Source organism: Tetrao urogallus, assembly GCF_951394365.1.
Source record: "Tetrao urogallus genome assembly, chromosome: 11".
NCBI classification, from domain to species: domain Eukaryota; kingdom Metazoa; phylum Chordata; class Aves; order Galliformes; family Phasianidae; genus Tetrao; species Tetrao urogallus.
Window position 1 is genome coordinate 6,414,981 of NC_136824.1, and position 20,941 is coordinate 6,435,921.

General features: G+C 41.6%; 1 protein-coding gene across 1 annotated transcript in view; it reads left to right on the plus strand.

Annotated features, from left to right (window-relative positions):
* The window catches only part of AKAP13 (A-kinase anchoring protein 13), a gene marked incomplete at both ends in the record, with an annotated part of 140,776 nt that overhangs the window by 96,802 nt on the left and 23,033 nt on the right, over nt 1–20,941 (plus strand). Inside the window, 6 exons of the mRNA XM_079540951.1 lie at nt 1,921–1,974; nt 5,296–5,358; nt 7,584–7,767; nt 8,744–8,852; nt 17,146–17,188; nt 18,203–18,308. Coding sequence (XP_079397077.1) covers nt 1,921–1,974; nt 5,296–5,358; nt 7,584–7,767; nt 8,744–8,852; nt 17,146–17,188; nt 18,203–18,308 — 559 coding nt within the window. The remainder of the gene's footprint in view (nt 1–1,920; nt 1,975–5,295; nt 5,359–7,583; nt 7,768–8,743; nt 8,853–17,145; nt 17,189–18,202; nt 18,309–20,941) is intronic.

Sequence of the window (20,941 nt, forward strand, 5' to 3'; positions counted from 1 at the left end):
ACTGTTTGGGCTGCAGGGTGATCAAAACCATGCTGAAACTAGGGGAAGCATGGCCATGGAGTTTTATGTATTTTAATGCAGAGCAGGAATCATGGCACTGCACCCAGGCTGCCTGTCCCAGCCGAGCGTTGCTGTCTAGGTGGGCAGCAGACTTTTAAAATACACAGAGCAACACAGGATGAACGATTTCTTATTCTAATTATTATTTGCTTACTGCTACCACCTTTTTTTGGCTCTATTCTTCATTCCCAGGTAATATTTCAATGGATTAGGCAATACTGATACTTTAAAGCTACAGAAGAGTCAGTGTTAGGTATACATGCAGGGTTATGGCAGCACCATGGACCATGAGTCCATAAGCTCACAAGCTTATTTAGAAAGATTTGTTTTTCAGTGCAGGACCTGTTATGTAAGGATTTGTGATGGTAATAAACTGCATAGCTGGCAGTTACTGCTAATGCTTAACAGATGGGGTTAAATTCTTCTCCATCAGAGTTCAGAGGTGGTTTCTGATATGGGAAAATACACTCATTGTAAATGTAAGACAATTTCGGTAAAGGAACAGTAATTATTCTCACATGTTCCTAGATGCAGCTGCCACTACATAAGGATATCTGTCACACAGGTCAATTAGAAAAGAAAAACTGGAAGACCTTTGCTGATAACTTGATTCCCATTTGGTTTTATGTTTTCGTTTGGAAGGAATTTGAATTACTTGTTTTTATTTTGCTTTTTTTCTTTTAGCTTTGGTTGTTTTTTTTTTCATACATGTAGCAATGCTGAGGTTCTGGTTGCTTAGTGAGCAAAAAGAAATACCAAGAAAGTAGAGCCCAAACAAGTGGCTTCCAGACAAGGCAGTTTGGAGTGTGTGCTTTCTTTCACGTATGGTGGATACTTTTCCACTTAAAGAGTGGAAAGCCCTCACTGTAATTTGACTTCTGCAAACCTTTGAAATGAAACTATATGAAGCATGAACCTTCACTAAGGTTAAAACCTGTGCTGCCCCATCCCACCCCTTGTTTGAGCAGCTTGCACTCACTAGTATCAGATGAGCTAAAAATACGAGGGAGTTGCCACCAGACCCAGTCATGGAGCACAGCTGTGCTGCACAGAGAAACACTGGCAGCCAAGCAGCAGGAGATGCCTTCTGGGTCCATCCCCCAGTCCCACCAAAAACAGTCCTGTCTCCAGCACAGAGCCTGTTAGGGTGGGATGCAAAGAGCCTACATACAAAGAAATCCATCTTTTGTAGGATTTGGTCTTTTTCACTATTACATTTTCTGTTTGCAAGTGAGATGAGTGTAGAAAATTATTCACAGAGAAGATTAGGAAAAAATTAATCATCTTAAGTAAACTATGAAAACATGCTTATTTCCCCTCTGCACCCCCTCTGTTTGTGGATAATCCCTGCGTCTACATTTTGCTATTGAAAACACAAAGGAAGCGAACAAGGCTTCCACAAAAGGATGTTCATCCTTCAGTAATTCCTGACATTCATAGCAGATTTGAAATGCCTGTCTTTCAACAATAATGCAGTGTTTTTCACTTTGGTGTCTGAGGAAAGAAATGCCTGCATTTTTTACTGATGGATGAAGTGCTGCAAAACTGGAGCTCTTGTTAACCATGGCTGTTAACAGCTTCTGTCGAGTGGTTTGCCCTTACCTAAACTTAAACCTGACCCATCATGGGCAGCAGTTAAGTTGAACATGGTCAATACTTGCTAAACAGATTACCTGTAATTGAAAAATGAGATTCGAGAGGATTGAAAGAGTCTCATTGCTTCCTGCAGTACTTCTTTTTGTGTTTTCTCTGTACTTCCATTCCCTCTGTAGGTTGTCTGTCTGGTAGCATTCCTTCAGCTGTCATTTGTTCATTTTATTCCATCCAAGTGTCTGACCACTGTCCATGATTCATTTTCAGTTCAATGCGAGTTCTGGGGGATGGTATAAAGAAGCCTCCCATTCATAGAAGAAGGTACAAAGCCAGCTAACGTGACTAACCATTTTGTGTTTAAATGTCTACTAACTCCGTATGTCACCTTAATGAACCTGGAGTTCCCACCTCTCCAAGAGCCATGCTAGAGTACCGTGTCCCGCTTGGCTGCTTTCCCTCTCCAACCTAACCCTGAGCACAAGCTCAAGCCACTTTCTCCAGAGCTTGGAGCAGTCTCAGACATAGGCTTTGGCGTGTGTCAGGTTGGGATTTATGACAATAACCATTTACCTGCAAGCAGGGGCATAACTTGTTCCTAGAGCACAAGAGCTGTGCGCCAGGACTTGCAGGAGGGGCATTGCTGAGGAGATGCACCGAAACAACCTCAGAGTCATGGGTTGCTCTGCAGGTCTGCAGCTGGTTAAATTACATGCTGTTCTTTAAAACAACCTCCCGGACAAATAGAAAGTGGTTTTTTTTCTTTGCTTCCATGGGTTTTCTAGTTTTCTTCTGCATAGCAAACTTTCAGTTCTGCGTCCATACATACTTTCACTCACGCAACCTTTCAGCTGCCCATTAACATATGAAACAGGCCGCTTCGTTTCTGACTCAGCACTTGTGTGGACTGTCCATATTTATACATCTTCAGGTTCCAGAAAAAGAGATGTTTCACCACTCCCCTTCAGCAGTTTGGCCTTTTCTGATCTACCTCCCCACCCCCTGCAGCCATTCCTCCTGCAGCAGGTTAACTGAGGACCTCCCATGACACAGCTGTGGTTACCTGACGTGCGTGTGAGACGTGTGTTTAAACAGACTACCAAATTTCCACATGTGGGAGAAATGTGAGGAGGGCCTCACCATGCATCAGCATAAATGAAGCCGCTTGAGCAGTGCTGTGCAGTTCAGGAGAGGGCTCTGACAGGAAAGGCACAAGAAAGAACGTGCTTTTTTACTTCTAAGAAGCCGCTTTATTTGCATGTTGCTTCTCTGGAGGAAGCAAGCACTCATCTTCTCAGTTTATGCAAATGAACACCTCTTTAGCAGTCACTATTAATACTGTTACAGCTCCCACAGAGGAGACCTTGAGTCATAATATTCTGAAACTTTGAACTTAAAGAAAATGTCTCAAACAGGCAACCCAAAATGTTTAGTCAAATCTGATAATGTCCTGATGTTCTTTCATAAGCATTCTCTGTCCTTCTTTTCTGGCTTCCCAACCATTTTGCTGTTATCCCCTCTAACACCAGTTGCAGAGCGGCAGCCTGAAATTTAGTTTCAGCAGATCTCACACAAGGCTGTTTTCTGTAATTGCACTCCTCTTCCCCAAGTCTTGTTCTGTGAAGGCTTTTTGCATGCTATGCAATGATCTTGTGCAGTTTGATGGTGTTGCCAGCAGATTGTGGGTGGTTCATCAGCAAGATTATAATTCTGGAAGACTCTGCTTTCCAGAACCCTTGCCAAAAGATCTTTATTCTTCTCTGAGATCTTGCACCACTTTCTGGCTTCCTCTGTTATGCATGCACAGCTCCTGCCCCTCCTCTCTTCTGCCTTCCTTCCCTGCAGTTGTAGCATTAGAGATTCTCACTGTACCGCGACATCATTCAGAAATAGAGGCATCTTTTAAATCTGGTGTAAACGTACACATCTTTATGGAGTAAAGTTGTCTGTTCAATTTGTAAGCAACCACGAGCTTCTGACTTCTGCAAACAAGTCAGTGAGAGGAAGTCAACATGAGCACAGCTCCAAGGGTCCTCTTAGCCCAGCAGTCTTGTGGCCACAAACAGGTGGCTTGGGAGAGCAAGAAAAGGAAAAGCACTGATGATATTTTCCTTGAGACACTTGCTCAGCCTTCAGCTAGTTTCCTCTGGATGGGTTTTACTGACCCAGGTCAGGGTTGAACATAGGTCTGAAAGTGCAGACTGAGGTGGATGGTGCAAAGGGGTTTGAGGGGTTTGCTGTGAACACGAGGATGTGTTTCTTTTAAGTATTTAGCCACATCCCTCATTTATACCTTCCTCTGCCACATGGTGTAGTTGAATAATGAAATATTGATGTATGATGGGAGGGTCTTCATAAGGAGTGCTTATGGTATTGAGCTGAGAGCTTCTTAGGTAAGCACCTAGAGCTTTGGGTTGCAAAGCACAGGTACTTCAGATGTATCTTCCCCAGTTAACATCCTTAATAAAGCAAGTAGCAATTATCTGAATTCCAGCACTGAATATCAACCATAAATACTTCCAAAATGTTTCCAGTGTTGTACTGTGCGTGGGAGCAGTGCAAGAACTTGACATGCAACAGATGCAGTCAGTGACTTTAAACACTTCTTTGTGCCATCTGAGGTTCCTGACGTTTCACAAACCGTGACCCAGGGACACTCAGACTTGTGCTGCTCATGCTGTAGGCTCCTGGCTTGGATCAGAGCATGCTCTGGCCGCATCCTCTCCATGCATGGCCAACAGGGGAGGGCTGGGAGCAGGACTGGTGCAGCACTGCTTGGCAGATCTATGCTGATGCAAAATTTCCTTCAGACTTACGTTTCCTGGACAGCCTTTCTGGTATTTAGAGGTCTTTTATATGCCATAACTGACAAGAAGATTGATTTCTCTGTATTTGCAAAACCTGCAATTGGCCCATGAGATCGCAGAGAAAAAATAGCAAAAGCGGTATTTAAAATGACAACCAAAATATTTGCGTTCTGCATTTGCATTGCTTATGTCTTTCCTGGTGCAACTTGGGATTCTTCGGGGGTATGGGATTTGAAAGGCTTTCTAGTCAAAGCACTCCTTGAAGGACCCAGATTTGAATGAATCCCAAGTTAGCAGCAAGACAAGCTTGTTTTTCCTTCCAGCCTCTTTCACTGACTTGCTGTGCAGCTTTTAAGAATGTAACTCCCCTTTCTTATTTTTCCCAAGTGTAGCCTGAAGTTATTAATTCTTGTGTGGAGGAGACTTTGCGTGATTAAATATTTGTAAGGGGCTCTTTTTCTGATTGTAGGAGACAGGTATCAGAAAATACTAATCATTACTAACACAATGGCTGTGTGATTACTTATGCAAAAATGACTTTGCTGTGTCTCAGCCCTGTGTTCCCAAAAGCATCTCTCCCCACCAGGAACAGTTTCTGTTGTACGCTGGCAGGGTGGGATGGGTGTGAGGGAAGCACGGGCTGCCCCGCTACCTGTTTGGTGTGTTCTCACAGCCGGAATCATATGTTAGTGACTGTTATTTCTGAGGGCTTTTTTTGTGTGCGTGTCTGTTTGTTTTCATTTTATTCAGAAATGAGAGTATTTTAACACTCCCCTGTGCCGTAACAAGCCAATAATCACAGCCCTTTTCCTTTCTTTGCCTCTTTCAATGTTCCTAGTTTGAGCTGGTGTCCCTCTGGTGTGCAGTTCGCTGCCATGGGTCCTGACTTTAATTGTAGAAGGTATGGTATAAATAAATGTGCTGCAGCAGCAACCGAGTGCCGCAAACTGTGTTGTCAGCTTGTCGTGCATTGCCTTCTCCTCTGCTGCTCTGGCTGAAGTGTGCACATGTCTGTTTGCTTCGTCTGCTTTTTCAGCCATGAGCTGTGGTTATGGGTGTCCCAAACTGGGGTACGGGTGAAGGCAGTGGCTGCTTTTTGTTGGCTTTGGGTGTCCAAGAACTGCGCTTTTGGTCAGAACTGCTCTGCTCCACGATGATGTTAAGGTGTGTTTTTCTGCACGGTGGTAACTATGGCAACCATAGAACACACACTGTGTTGTGGACACATCTCTTGAGGAGTTCAGTTGAGAGCTTGTTTTGAGGAGTTCAGTTGACAGCTCGTTTGCTCCCTGTATGCCGAAAGCCTCCTTCGAAGAGGCTGATCGCTTTCTGTGAGAACAGTCCAGCGGCCACAGATGGACGTTTCCCAGGCGCTCAGGACTCGCTCCTTCAGGAGAAGTCTTCAAAGTTGGAACTAATGCTTGCAGGTCAGATCTCTACCTGATGCCATGCTTTCACATAACTGGAAGCCACCCTCACGGAGTTTACAGCCTGTTTTTCTCTGGCATTTCTTGCTGGGCATGGGTAGAGCTATTGACACTCTCTTTCTAAAGGCCAGATGTTGGGAAAGAAGTTAATCTGTCCTTCAAGTTACAAAATTAATTCTGTTTCATCTAAGTACTAATAATTACAGAATGGTATTACTAAATGATGGCTATTTTATGGCAGTTTTGAACAGAGTTCTTTGTGTTACAACAAACTGCATTTTTTCTGTACTCTGCAATATTGTTATTGTTATCTTGGGATAGAAGAAAAAATGTTCCTGGGCCCTAAATAATTGGTGAGAAAGGGACTCATTTCTCTTTGCAGGTGTTTTAGAATTAGCTTTACGGTGCCTGCTATTGATACGCGTTGTTGAATCAAAATCTTTCTAAAGCAGATTGAATTGTAAATGCCTCATCCAGCCTTCTTTCTCATTAATCAACGTGAAAAAAATCTTAAATTCAATAGATCTTCTTCCTCAAGGCTTGTAGCATTTTTGGCTTTGAAGTTGCGTATTTATCAATATGGTTCTAAACGAATGCAGAAAATGAATCATTGCTATGCAAGTCTACCTGAATTTAAAGCTCCTCTGGTTGTTCAACTAATCTGTGCAATCCTAGTGGTTTTCCCTTTCATACATTGGTGCTAGTTGTTTGTTGCCTGCTTTGAAGTCAGTAAATTGTGTTTCTTGTGACTATTTTTTTGTGGGTAGACAGAAATTGCTTTAAAAAGTAATCAACCTTTATGTTACTTGCTCATTTGGTGTTATTCTGTATGCTAAGCTGGAGTACATACCTAGGGGTTGTCTTGCTTCTCACCAACAGGATTTGTGCCCATGAGGTCGAGCATTAGTCATGGAGGTGTGAATCTGCAAAACGTGCATATTAACCCCATATGGCAGTGGGCTTTTCAGTTTTGGCATGAGATGCACAAGGATTAGAGGCAGAATATGAGAGCTAAGAAAGATTGGATGGAAGTAGTCACATTTTAAAAGGGAATTGTTTTGTGCAAATGAAAAGAGAGTGTATTAGCTTTATTTTCTATAGAGGTCACCTGTCTATCAGCAGGTGCTGTCTCTACAGAGGTTGGCCAGATCTTTTATAGCTACCATGTTCTGCACACCAAAGGTTGGTATTTTGAATATCACTGAGTGATTGTGTCTAGCTCCATTGGTCAGAGCTAGCTTCATCAGCAAGTGATAAAGCAACACTGAGTGGCTGATGAGGAGAAAAAAACAGGAATTAAAGGAAAAACATCTTTGGCAGAAAGACGTTGTTGGTACCCAAGCTCTGTGCAGTGGCAAGTGCTAAGTGGATTCAGAGGATATGTCTGCAAAGATGAACATTGCATGCAGCCCAGTGCTGATTTTGTGGGAGGGCAGTGGTCCAGGACAGATAGTGTTGTGCTGTACATCTTGTGTCACACAAGGTGCTGCTGTTTCTTCTGAATATAGCATAAATGTAAATATCTCCCCTGATATCTGCACTTGTTTGTTGAGAGTAATGTGCTGAGGGATAGCATCAGCATAGCTCTGAGTGGTTCAGCTAGTGACTGCATTCTGATTTACACTTGAAAGTACTATGAGCTGTATGACACCCGTTGCTGAGAGCTCCTGAGGATCTAACCTGCGTGATTTCTCTTCAGTTACAGCCTAGAAGGCCTTGCTGGAGACTCTGGTGAGAACAAGAAGCCCTCTGCAAACATGGAGGCTGCTTCTCTGAGCTCCAAAGACCTTCCACGGAGCACACTCACCAGCAACCAGTGCGGCTCCCTGGTTTTGCTCACTGAAGAACTTGAGCAAGGGGAAATCAGAGACTATGATCACCAGGTAAACCTGCCCAACCATTACTGCATTTCTTGGAAAGTCTGCATCTACTTTTTAAAATTTCCTTTTTCAAGGTGGCAGTGAAGGCTTCTACCCTGTACGTGTGATGTAATTAGCCTTCTGTTTTAACACAGAGAAATTGCCACTTTGTTCAGATGTGCTGCTTGGATTCTTGAAACAGTACAGTTGATAGATGATGTCCTAGTGGACAGAAATAAACCTTGTAGTAATTTGTCTGTTAACATTTTAAGGTTAGCCAAAGTTTGTGTGTTTCTTTTCTTTTGCAGACACAACTAGAATCAGAAGGCACATTATAAGCAACAGTTTAGCAAAATTTTAATTGCATGTTAATTGCATTTAGTGTGATCTCTGGAGCAGAAGTCTGTGATATTAAGGATAAATGGGCCAAAACATTGTGAGAGTCTCTGATTATTTTTATTAAATAAGCAATTATGCTCTTAAATACTTTAAATACCCTTTATTTCAGAGCTTGGTGTTTCAGTCATGGTTCTTTCTGGGAACCTGCCAGAATCATTAGTCAGCCCACCTTCTCTACCTCGTGGAGTCACTGCTGTCTATCAAGGGCAGTAAATGAATCTTGCAAGTTCTGACCAGTGAGAACTGATGTGTGAAGGCTCTTATGCCTTCTCTTGTGTTGAGAAATGGCATTTTGGAGAAGTACAGCTAAGCATCAGGTTTGTTACAGCCAGGAGCCAGAATCACAGCAGTAATTTCTGTGGCTTGAGAACATCCACCTTGCAATAGCTCGCAAGAAAAGTTAGCAGCTAGTTTCTATCCCAAAAGTAGTTAGTTGCCTTCTACTTAAAAGAAAATGTTGCATTTTAACAACTTGATGCTGCTTGCATTTTTGGTTCTTGCATTTTTCACCTGTGCCTTACACTGGGATTGTTTGAATTCCCACTGTTTGAAAGCATGAATTTCAGTAATTTGATAGTTTTTATTTTTTTCTGTTCTGCAGATCCATCAAGCACCACACCCACAAGGATTTAATTTCTGCACTTCCTCCGTTTCGTCTTCACTGACCAAATCTGTGTCTTTAATGTCAATTAGTAAACCATCTCTGGACAGTGAGTAACACGATTCCCATCTCCTTCTCTCTTTTCCCATGTGTTATATATACCTACCTTCCTAAGGCACAATTTACTAGCACTTGCTTTTCCATTTTATGTGAAATATGTATTTCACTGCAGAATGAAACTGTGGGTGGAAAGCCAGAACTCGTTCAGTTTAGATCCTTGTTTTGTTATTCCCAATATATCCCTGCTGTTTCTAGTTATGTTGTTTTCATTTGCTTCTTTCATAATTACACTACTGCTATGAAAACTGTGATGTATTGAGTTTGTTATAAAAAAAAAAAAAAAAAAAAAGGTATGTTTGAATTTTGTACCATTTCAGAGTTGCTGCTTTTGGTGTTGAGGTAAATTCCTTTTGGGATGTTGTTTTCCTACTTTTGATTTTTTTAAAAGTTGCTATGTGTCGTGGTCTCCTTGCGGGAGTGTGGTGCTATTTCTTTTGTTGAGATAATGACTTGGGGGCAGATGGGTGCCATTTATTAAATCTCAATCCTGAAGAAAATTGTAAATGTTGATTAGGGGAAGTTTTTCAATTTAGGTTAGCCTGATTGAAGCAATAGAAAGCACTTAATTTTGCAGCTTCACTGAATTGATTCTTTCAGCTGAAAAAGTCACTCAGAAGGCTCCAGCTGGATGTGCTTAGGAAGGGCCATGTTACACATGCTTTCATTTTATTAACTGCCAGCCAGAAAACGTATTGACTTTTTACATCACATCTTGTCAATCGGTGATGATTCCTGATCTTTTCCTCTTTATTAGCGTGCTTTTTCCTTGAAGCTGTGCCATACACATCTTGTTCCTGTTGCACGCAATTAGAAGTGCAGGGCAGCAGCCTGGCCCAGGGCTCATGTGCTGTGATTAGCACAACCCTGCTTCCCCAACAAAACCAAACCACCACTTTTTTTCCTTTTTTATTTTTTGTGGTCGGTTGGCCAAGCATCTTCCCATGCAGTCAGCACATGGGCAAGGGGTTTACATGATGGCTGTACGCCCTCAGATGAGGCATTCAGATGCATTTTGGTGCTGTGCAGCTGAGGTTAATGACAAGTTGTTAACTTGAATGGAAACATCAGGTGCAGATAGAGCTGTGTGGAGGAACCACAAATTCTGCAAAGCTGGGCATGGAAAGGTGCTTCAAAGAAAGGCATTTCATTCATCTGTTGGAAGAAGCTCACAGAGATTGTGTTTGTAGGAGACATTTCTAACTTCTTTACAATCATTCTTCCATGATTAATAAGCATGTGGCTTAACAGATGTGGCCCCAGCAACGGTAACCAAAACACTGGCAAATCCATCCCATGAAAAGACCAGCTCCTGCTCCATGCTGTGGCTCGTCTTCTTTCCTTCTGGTGCTGGAGGCTTTCATGGTTTTTTAAAAGCAACCGATTTATTGCCACTGCACACAGTTGCTAATCAAACACTGTAAATAACTTGACCAACTCCCAGAAAATGCACACTCGGAGGCTGAGAGGACCCAGCAGGCTGATGCTGTTCTCCCTCTTGCTTGATGCTTTCCTTCAAACTCAGAGAAGAGGGATGTGATGACAGAGTGATTGAGGTTGGAGTGGAAACTCTGAATGCCACCTGGTCTGGACATCTAGGGAAGGTTGCCCAGGACCATGTCCAGAAAATGTGCCTGGACCATGCCCAGGATTTGTGCCACTGCCTTGGAATAGGAGAAATTGCCACCTTGCCCCTCTTTTCTGTCAAATCACCCACATTAAAATTGTCATTGAGGCCTAAGCTGGTGGTAGACAAGTTTGGTGGTCCCACATTCCCTCTTTATTGTCAGCCTAGCCAATATGGTCTCACTGAGGTAGAAGGAAAAGAAGATACGAGATGCCTAGAGGGACTGTAGAAGAAATAGCAGGGTTAGTCTTCTGCTTCAGGTTACACGTCTGTGAGTTTTGGGTGGTGGTATTAAAAATGACTGATGCTTGTGTGCTTCACTTTTTCAATAGTCAGCTTGCAGCACCTCAGGAGAGCCTCATTTTTATAGCAAGGTAGTTTCTGAAAATTGCTGTTCTGAGGTGGCTGAAGTGAGCATCCAGAAGGATTACTCAACTTGACAAAGTCTCTTCCCAACTCTGATACTTTCCTAACTTGGGAAACTTCAGTAGATTACTTTTTCAGTCACTCTGAAAGAGGAATAAAGTTACTGAGAGCTGTGAGTGCATGTTTGGCAGCTTAGTGTATTTCACGAGAGGTTCTGGGAGTCTCAGTTCTTGTCACCTTCCTTTGAAATTCATGTTATTGCACCAGAATGCTTTTGAACTATGCAGAATAAATCCTTCATTTCACACAGATGTATCTAGGAAAATGTAATTATCTACGTTTCTATATTCCACTTGCATCATTTTATGGTAGATGCTTTTTAAAAAGGAATTCCCAACCCCTGCAAATATGTTTGAGTGATAAGGGCAGCAACATGTTTTTCAGAAAAGCTTCAAAAATTAAATCCAGTCAAGTAAACAGATGGAGGACTTTCTGTTATTGTTCCCATATACTGCTCAAAGTCTTGAGGCAGAAGCAGTTTCCAACACTGAGTTTCTAACCCACACTCCATCTGATGTCTCAGATGTTCCAAGAGTTGCTGTGGCCATTCACAACTGTTAGTTTTTTAGCATTTTATGGAGGGAGGTCACAAGAGCTGTTGGCTGGAGCGCTCGGAAGACTGCTTTCAGCTTTGGAATAGCAAATTTCCAGTATGGAGCATTGTTATAAAGCCAGGAACTGCTATAAATAAAAGCACTGAAATGGGAGTTGAATTGAACTGTGCTGGAGGAGGTTGTTCTATTTGCGGTAAAGTATTATTGTTCATCTTGACTTTTAGTCTAAATAGACAGTAGACTGCAGAAGAAAGAAAGCATGGTGTTGCCCGGTCGTGTTCTTCAGATCTTGGATACCAGATGAACTCCTCTGAGAGGCAGCCTAAACAAAATAAATGTCTGAGTCTTTTCAGAAGTTCTTCACTTTAAATGCCTTTCACTGGGTTCCAGTTTAGAATTGCTCTGCTTCATTTGAAGAAGTGTGCACTTAAGTTGAAGAAGCACGTACGTAATTTGAGTCAAACCCTTTTGGTCAATGGCATTTATGACTAATGGCTGAAGGAAATTTTCAGGGGAGTTAGCTTTGCATTGATTGCATTGCATGGATATTCTTTGGATAATATTTTCATCTTCTGAATTCAGTTTTGGCGTATGATATCAGCAACGCAAAGAATTCTTACTGTTTTATTGTTTTAAATTCTTATTTTCATTGGCTGAATAATATTATTGGCTGAAAGGCCCTTCCCCTTCAAGGTGAATCACTTGCATGACCAGAGGACAGATGCCCTCATAGTGTTGGAGTGATGGATATTCAGCAGCCTGGTGCTCGTCAGATCACAGCGCAGAGGTTTCCACCTGTGATCGTATGATGGGAAGTTTTAGGAAGTACAGCTCTGTTATCTCCATGAGAAGTGGTGTAGCAGTATCAGTGAAAAGAGGTGCCAGCTGGCTCCTACATCCCTTTTCAGAGAAACCTGTACTTACAAAGAATTTTCGTAAGGCTGATGCTGTGCTCTGCTCTTAATTTTTTTTTTAACAGGAATTGCAGTAAACCATCCTAATTTACTAAGTTTTCAGGCATGGCCATAAACGAATAGCAGCAATTCCCTGAGAGTGTGCATAGCAATAGAAAAATGTAACTTCAGAAACTGAAATAAGCAGAAGGCAGAGAGTATTTGAAAAAATGCATTTGAACTCATTTGTGTTATCCTTCTGATGATGAGAGATTTGGTGTTGCAGACTGATTGCCGAGTTTAGCTCTGTATTTGGTAGACTCCTAGGCTGGGGCTGGGCAGGATGCAGAGGGGCTTATCTCGAGTTTAAGGCATTTTCTTTTAAACAAGATAAGGAGTTTTACAAGAAGACAGTAGAAGAGGTGGTTGTTTTTTCTGTTTTGTGATGGAGAAAAAGGTAATGGATACTTTGGGCTCTTAGTTTTAAAGCTGAAAGCTTTGAAGGACGTAACATTACCAGAATGTTGTGTTTTTTAAGAAATGGAAACAGGGAGTTCTCCAGGTAGATTAAGTTGACTTTTCAGATAAAGTATCCTTGCTACATTTGACAGCTGCAGGGTGTCATTTAACTGCAGAACGCATCATAAAACTGATATCTTGTGTTGTTTTAGTTTGATTCCCTTACAGTTATTTCAGAGAGGCAGATAACCTTTGTCCATTATGAGTTCCTGTAAATGTATGCCAGCAAAATGTAAGGAAAGCCTTGAACGTTGCATTGTGCATGCAGTAAGACCTGCATCCCCTGAAACCTGCACCCTCTGCAATTCGCGCATTCTCAATTCTTTGTTTCTTGTGCCTCTTCTGAAGCCAGATGCTTTGCAGACATTTCCTTTGCTTTGTTTCTAGTTTGCTTTGGCTGCTTTCCTCTCCTTTTTATTATTAAATACATTTTCAAGCATGCTCTAATGTCTGCTGTTAACCCACTTCTCAGCCCAGGGCCGGACTCGACCATCGAGGCGAATCTCCTTCTCCTTCAGCATCTCTCCACTCATTCCTAAGTCTAAAACTCTCTTTTCTATTGGCTCTTCTTCCAGTGATGAGGAGGAGGAGTTGGATAGTAAGTAATCGTTTTCTGTGCATTGCAGCCACTATGGGTCTAAACAAAGGGAAATCTGTTTTTCTGCTTCAGACTTTGAAGTTTCACTTTGCAAACATTTGAGCTAACCTTTCTGTCGCATGATATCTAACAGCATTATTTTAGTCCTGTATCTGAATGCTAACTAATGGCAGAATAAAAGGTTTATAATCCAAAGAGTCTTGTACACCAGCAGTGCTGAATCTCGTCCAGTTAATTTTGGTCTCTATCCATTTGGTGAATGTTATCACCACTCACTTTAACTGGCAGTGTTGTCATTACCTGTTTATAAAAAACAAAGTACTTGTCTTGAGATTGTTGCAGTACATGGAATTAAGAGGAGGAACAGAACCTCTGTATGTGAGAAATGACTACATTGCTTGATGGGAACAGGAAAAGAGAGAAGCCCTGATGGTAAATTCAGAAAATTTTGGTTACAGCTCCACAGTTGCCCTACTGAGTACAATGCAATCCAAACACCTAAGGTCATCAAGGTGTTTGTGTTAGGTCCTGATTTTAAAACTGGAATAATTTTGTCAGGAAGCTGTGTAGTGCCATGTGTGGTAGTTTTTCTTCCTGCTGCAAAACTTCTTTGTTCAAAGTAAATCCAACTGAGGCAGAAGCTTAAATTAGTCATTTACCCTCCTCCTCCTTTTCCTCTTTTGTTTTTTCTTAAGTAGACATAACAAAAATATTGAAGGTGCTTCCTCTTTCTTAAACGTGTTTTGTATTATTAGACTACTGAAATAAACTAGAACGGATAACACTCTGTCTATAGAGGTAATTCAGAACTGGCTTCATCAGCTGGTTCTAATACGAGCTTCCATCCCTTGTATGCACAGTGGGAGAGGAGAAATTCCTTTCCAGTCCAACAGATTTTGGTCAGTTTTTGAACCTGAGACCACTCAGTTTTTTAACCCTATCCACTCCAAATACCTGCTGCATGTGTACAAGTTTTCCTCCTTTCCATTCCCAACCTTCACTGTGGATTTGTCCCTTGCTATAAGTTCTTCTTGGGTATCATACCACCCATGTCATTATTTAAGCTCTCTCCTCTCCTTTTGCTCTGTGCTGTCTTTAACAAAACTCACGATTCGTGGTCCTCACAAAGGCAGGGGTGCTATGGCAAAAAAAAAATAAAATAAAATAAAATTTAAACTTTTTGATGTATTTCTTTTTGAGCATCCAAGCACTGAAGTAATTCCTGGCAGTTGGGTGAGGGTACAGCAATTTTTGCGGGTATTTCTATTAGCCAGTATTTATCTTTGCTCCCTTACTTGTGCTCTGTTACTGACAGCTATTTGAAGTAAGGTCATACTTTTTCTCCCACAAAAATGTTGCTTCCTTCACATGTGTTATTCTGTCATATTTGAGAGTAGTGTTGTGACTTTATATAAAGGTTGGTTTAGCTACAGCTAACTCAACATCCCCTTGGCAAATGGACATTTTTCATGTAAAAATTCCAGATATCTATTTCTTTCTTCACATCTTCAAGGTTCACAGAAGATGGATATGTTGATCTCATCACGTATATAAAACATGGTTTTCAGATGGCTGGACAAGCCAGACTGCATTTGAGAAAATGTTTAATTGTTGTGATGAAGCCTTTGGATTTCTTGGCCCAGAGAAGTTGAATTGCTGCCTGCATTAAGGGTTTACAGTATGCTACTCCTATTGCTGCTTTCTGCATAATGGACCTTGAGTGATTATTTCAGTTCCAGCCACCATGTGAAGTAATTTTGAATGGTGAAGTTAAAAGATGTTTAGATAAATACACCAAAGTTTGGCTGCTGACACAGCAATGGACATACGCAGTGATTCTGACCTTTAAAAAAGAAAAAGCACCTCTTCTGTGGGCCATGAAATCTGTTTTAGCATTTCAGTTTTGTACCTGGCCATGACAGGAAACGCTCGTGCTCAATCTGGGAGCGTGTCCTTTTTTATGCTCATCTTCATGGGCTGGATAGCCTGCAGCAGAATATTGATTTTATGATGCTAAACTGTAACCTAAAACTTGGACTGTGAAATCATAAACAGGCCATCACCTTGTTTTTTGTCTGGATACATTTTGCCCCTCAAGAGTCTCCCATTTGTAAGACAAAATACTACTGCAGTAAAAGATAAATAGAACGTAATTGAAGTTCCCACGCAATGTACTTTCTCAAGGTGCTGAAAAACAGTCATGAATATCAAATCTTTATAGCTCTTGATTCAGTGTTCCTCTGCATTTGTTACGTTAACTGCAAAGGAACAGAAAGATTTGTGAAATAGTGAATCCAGTCCAACTGAGTAAGCTGTTATAAAAAGGAAAGAGTGGGGAGGCTTGACCCATGCAAAAGAAAAGCAGAGCCGGAACAAAACCCAGAGTCTCCGGGGGTCTCACCACGGATGGAGGCTGGGAATTACTTCTGTGATCTTAGGAGACAATTAGGCAGTAGGTAGTATCAAAAAAACCCTGTATAATCAGGAAATGGAAGTGGAGACTTCATTCAGTAAGCGTTATGGTATTAATCAGATTTTTTTGGATAGCTCATTAGTTAGAGGGAAGATTTTGCAGGTGAGATCCCAAGAGATCTCCAAGCAGGGATGAGGTTATGCAGTGCTTTAGTTCACACAAATAAAGAAGCGACACTTCTGTCTCAACCAGTGCTGATACAATCAGCAATTAGGAAAACGTGTGGTTTAGACTCACAAGGCATAATGTTGTATGCACAGTTTTCCCTAATGCACTTTTGGATACAGGACGATCTTTGCCTCTTCAGTGAGGTGCCTTTTTGTGTGCAGCAGTAGCATTAATGCGTTAACAGAATTTGAAGTCAAAAGGCTGGCTTTCTTACATGCGTATGCAGAAGCCCAGCAAGATGCAAGTGGTCCTTGCAGTGAGCTGGGGGCTTTTGGAGTACTGACAACCAGAGGGTCTTTTCTCCCCTCTAGATCATTTCATCACCATTTTTCAGTATTCTTCCACGTTTCTGGTAAATGGTATCAGCTACCTGACCTGCCCTGCAAGCGTTGTGCAAGCAGCTTTCTTGTGATGTACAGAGACGACGTGTCAGTGGCAGAGCTGCAGCAGTGTGTCACAAATCAGCCTTCATCCAGCACAGTGCTGTGGGGCTGAGCTCTGTCCTGGCAATGCACTGAGGAAAATGGAATAAGGCTTCCCTTGTTTCCTTTATTCTTTATGAAGCGTTTCAGGATTTTGATGGGAAAATGAACTATAATTTTATCAGGGAGAAGAGTTTTGTACATGAAACCCAGATGTGTTGCACAATGGATTCCTTCTAGTGATGTGTCAATGAAAGTATTGTGGCAGAATGATTTGCTTTCATACCTATTGTGATTACCTTGGCAGTTCTGTATCAGATACTCTGATTTACTAGCCAAGTCAACAGGTACACATCATTTGCTTAATAGCTGAAGAAATGATAAAAAATACTAAGCAATCTTTCACCTCAGCTTCTAATCTGAGATCATCTAAGGTTAAGGAGAACAGACTTGATCCTGAGCACGTGAAATCTGTTCTCTCACTCACTTCTGATAAACATTTCCCTCTCCTCTTTGACTGTCCAAACATGGAAACTGTTTTTAAATCAGTGAGCTAAGACTGTAGCCTAACACTGCCTTCACCTGCCATCTCTCCTCTCTTCCAGGTACTCAGGCATTTGGTGGCCCCGCGGGTTCCTTGGTTCAGAGGTATGGTATTTTGGGATTCCCCAATTCTTTTGGCTCACCTGTGATGTGCTCCCATTTGGAATACCAGAAGTCTTCCTAGCAAAACCTCAAGTGTGTTAATCAGCCCCTTGGCATATTTTAAACAATACAGTGTGAAAATTGGTTTAGGTCTTAGCTCTAACAAGGCTTTATTCGTAGATTAATCCATCAGACTGTTATTTAACCCAATGAGTTTAACCTGAGTTGTATTTTATGGTAGAAGTAGTAGTTTTTCCTCCCTTTATCAAGTCTGTCTGTATTTCTTTAATGATCTTTGTTTTTTTTTATGTTCCTTTGCATCCTTGCAAACTGTACAGAGGTGATCTCTGCAATGGGTGTAATTCCTTAATCTTCTGTGGTAACTGAGGAGGTCATAAGCTGGTACATGTAAAGGCAGGCAGAAAAAATATGACATCCACAATGTGTATAACTGAATCTAAATAACCATTGCACTTTATTTTCTGTTGGTATTCTCATCTCTCTGGGGTGGCTTTACAGACGGTGTGGTTTCTGTTACAGACAGCCTTTTCACAGGGTTCATTATGCACCGTGCTCTGGAAGGAGATCTCCCATTAAAAGATGTCCATCCCTTCTGCCTGCCCAAAGCCTGAAATAGGCTGCATGCTGACAATTAAATGCCAAGGCTGATGTTTCTGTGCACGAAGGGACAGACTTTTCCTCTAAGCAGGCAGATGCTGAGCAGGTTATTTGTTATTTGGCTGTTGAAGCAGCAGAGGGTGCTGTGGCATGCTTTGAGGATAGAGATTGCTTAAAAAAAGACTTCCTTGGAACATGTGGCAAACTGCTTGATTGGCATTTTGCCTTTATTGCCTTCATGTGTGTAACACATTAATCCATGCCCCTGCAGAATAACAAATGCATTTGTCCTTTAAAAATGTACCACATTTGCCCTTTAAAAAGTACCTATCCTCTTCATATGTGCTTTGGGAGAAAAAATTGAAAATAAAACCCTGCTTCTTTCTTTTTTGATTTTAGCATATCTGAAGAGAGCAGCAGTGTCCCCTCTATTAAAAGTGGAACAAAAGTCAGTCGTACCTTCAGCTACCTCAGGAATAAAATGTCCAGCAGCAAGAAGAGCAAGGTAAGTGCTTTTTGTAGTTTATATAGCCACGAGAAACCTATAGGCAGCAAAGATCAATTGTGTATTTCAGTGTTTTTCCATAGTGTGGTATTTATGTCTTCACCCGACTTTATTTTTCCTTTTGCAAGGGGAGGATTTTCTGTATGGTCCTTGAGAAGAGCAGTGTGGGAAATTTTAGCAGCCCCAAATTAAAATGCATCCAAGGCAAAGGTTTCCTGTGCAATGTTTTGGCCTCTTTTTCCCTGCTGAATTGTTTTTCATTTTAGAGAATAGATTGCATTCTAGCATGAGTTATGGTTTTGCAGTGATTGATGGGTCTAATTTTTACAGGGCCTGAGAGGCATTTAGTAAAACGAAGACAGGAGCTGTAAAGAGCTGGCTACCAAAGGTTTATATCATGTTTCCCCTTTTTTCCTACCTTTGTCACAAAGTTTCTACACACTGCTCAGTTGTTCAGACCATGACCTTGAGAGATGGCTATTGCTTATATTTTCCTCCATTTCTGGAGGAAGTGGGTTGAGTTTGCTGAAGGTTAAACACTTTCTCAGCACAGTCAAATTTCCTGGGAACAGAACTGGTTATAGAAGTAATTACATTAATGCTGAGTGCTTCACAAAAACAGACTACTTTTCCTTTAGATTGTCCCCTGAAGATGAATATATGTTTGTTTTTTTTTGTTGTTTTCTGTTGCTTGGATCTTTTTCTCTTTAATCTCATCCCTATTTACCATGTCTGACAGATAGAAGCTATCTTAGCTCCTTAGCTCACAGCATGCAGTCTATGTTGTGTGCTTAACTGATGCCTAAATACTGTGTTGATAAATCCTATTGGAAGGCCCCTGAAACACGTAACTACATCTTCAGATGAGAGTTGGAACAGCAAACAGGAAACAAGTTGTGGCATGATGCACAGTGCCTATCATGTAGTTACGGGGGGGGGTTGCAGCCTGTCTGATTCATTTAGCATTTCCCAGTGCAAGCACTTGGTCTGTCACCCTGTGCTCCTGTGATATAGGTGGGTTTGTGCTGTATAGTGGCATGGTGCACATTTAAATGCTCATTTTTGGAAGATTGCATCACCATTGCAATGAGGTATCAGCTACTGTAATGACATCAGTGTCCATAATGTGCAGTTCCTCTTTAAGGATCTGTCTTTGAAGATGCAAACTGCAGTTACTGACAGCTCCAGGCTGCTGCTGAAGAGCTTTAAGCCAATGCTGTTCTCTGCTATGCAGTGCAGCATCCAAAAAAAATGCTCAGAAATGCCAGTGCAATACACCAGTGAGAAGCTGTGGCTCATGTTGCACAGGCTGTGCACGAGACTGGAAATTCATTCACTGGTTCTTGCAGTTTGGATCTACCATCTCCAAGTCAAGAACTAAATGTAAACAACAGGTTTTGTTGGGACAAGTAAGAATATATGGCAGATATTTGCTGTGTCTTTCTGAGAATCATAGGATCACTAAGGACAAGAAAAGACCACAGAGATCATCTAGTCCAACCGTCAACCTGTTCTTAAATAAGTGTAGTCCATTTGAGTTCACTGAGTTCATGATTGTGTTTGAAACTGTCAATAAAACTAGAATTACTCCAAACTGCCAACCATCACTCATACACTCAAAATTGCAGTCCATAGCAGTTCTGATGTTTTGGCTAACAAGAAAGCCATGATATCCACGTTACAATTTCTCTTCTGCTTTTAGTGAAATGTTTGTGCTACATGCATTTTAGGACTTCAGCAATACATTTAAATAATTCAACCTAAAACTTCTTGGGAACGCTGAATTCTCAAACCTTAGGGCTGATTAAAGCCTGCAAGATTTAAAAAGAAAAACAGCAAACCTTGAAAGAGGAAGTTGAACAGGAAGAGTTGGTTTCTGCTGCTGTCTGGGCTGTCAGCAGGGAGAGGGAGAATGCAAGTTCTTTCCAACTTGAGCCAGGATTTTCTCCAAACCTGGCTCCAGAAATGCATAGTTTTCTAAGATTAACCGTAAAATAAAGCACTTTGGGGAATACTGGTGGCAGTGGCTCTTCTTGAAAATGAGTTTTGGGGAAGTTCTGTAAAAAAAGGACGTTTGGAGTATTAACTGTGGTGAGGACACTGGTGTACGTCTGTGTGTATTTACCCGTATGCTGAATGTTACGTAGGGATTAGTCAGTGAATCTCTTGCAATCAGCAGCACGCACTGCTTCATGCTTTTAAAGTCTGCAATCCTCTGTGTCCCCGTCAGTTAGCAAAACTCATTCTTCTTCCTTTTTGGCAGAGAGTTTCTGGGAAATGATGACATAAAGGTTAGCATGAGTAATTTCTCCTTGACTTGTGTGGTTCGTGGGCAGCGTTGTACCAGCGCTTGGTTTTAGCAGGGACTGTGAACGCTTGGAAGGACCCGTGGGGCAGGAGGAGTGCAAATATAGGGAACCCTCAGCTGTACTTTGTGTACTGAAGTACAGCGTTGCAACACTGAGGTGTGTTCACTTTTACTTTCTATATATCCCAGACATCACAGAGGAGTTCTGTTGGACCGATTTATCTGCGTTTTAAAAGCAAGGCCCCCGACTGACTTGCAACCTCAATATTAACCCCATCCTTTCCTGCCCGTAGTTAATTTTTTTTTAAGCAGTGGGAGGTAGAGC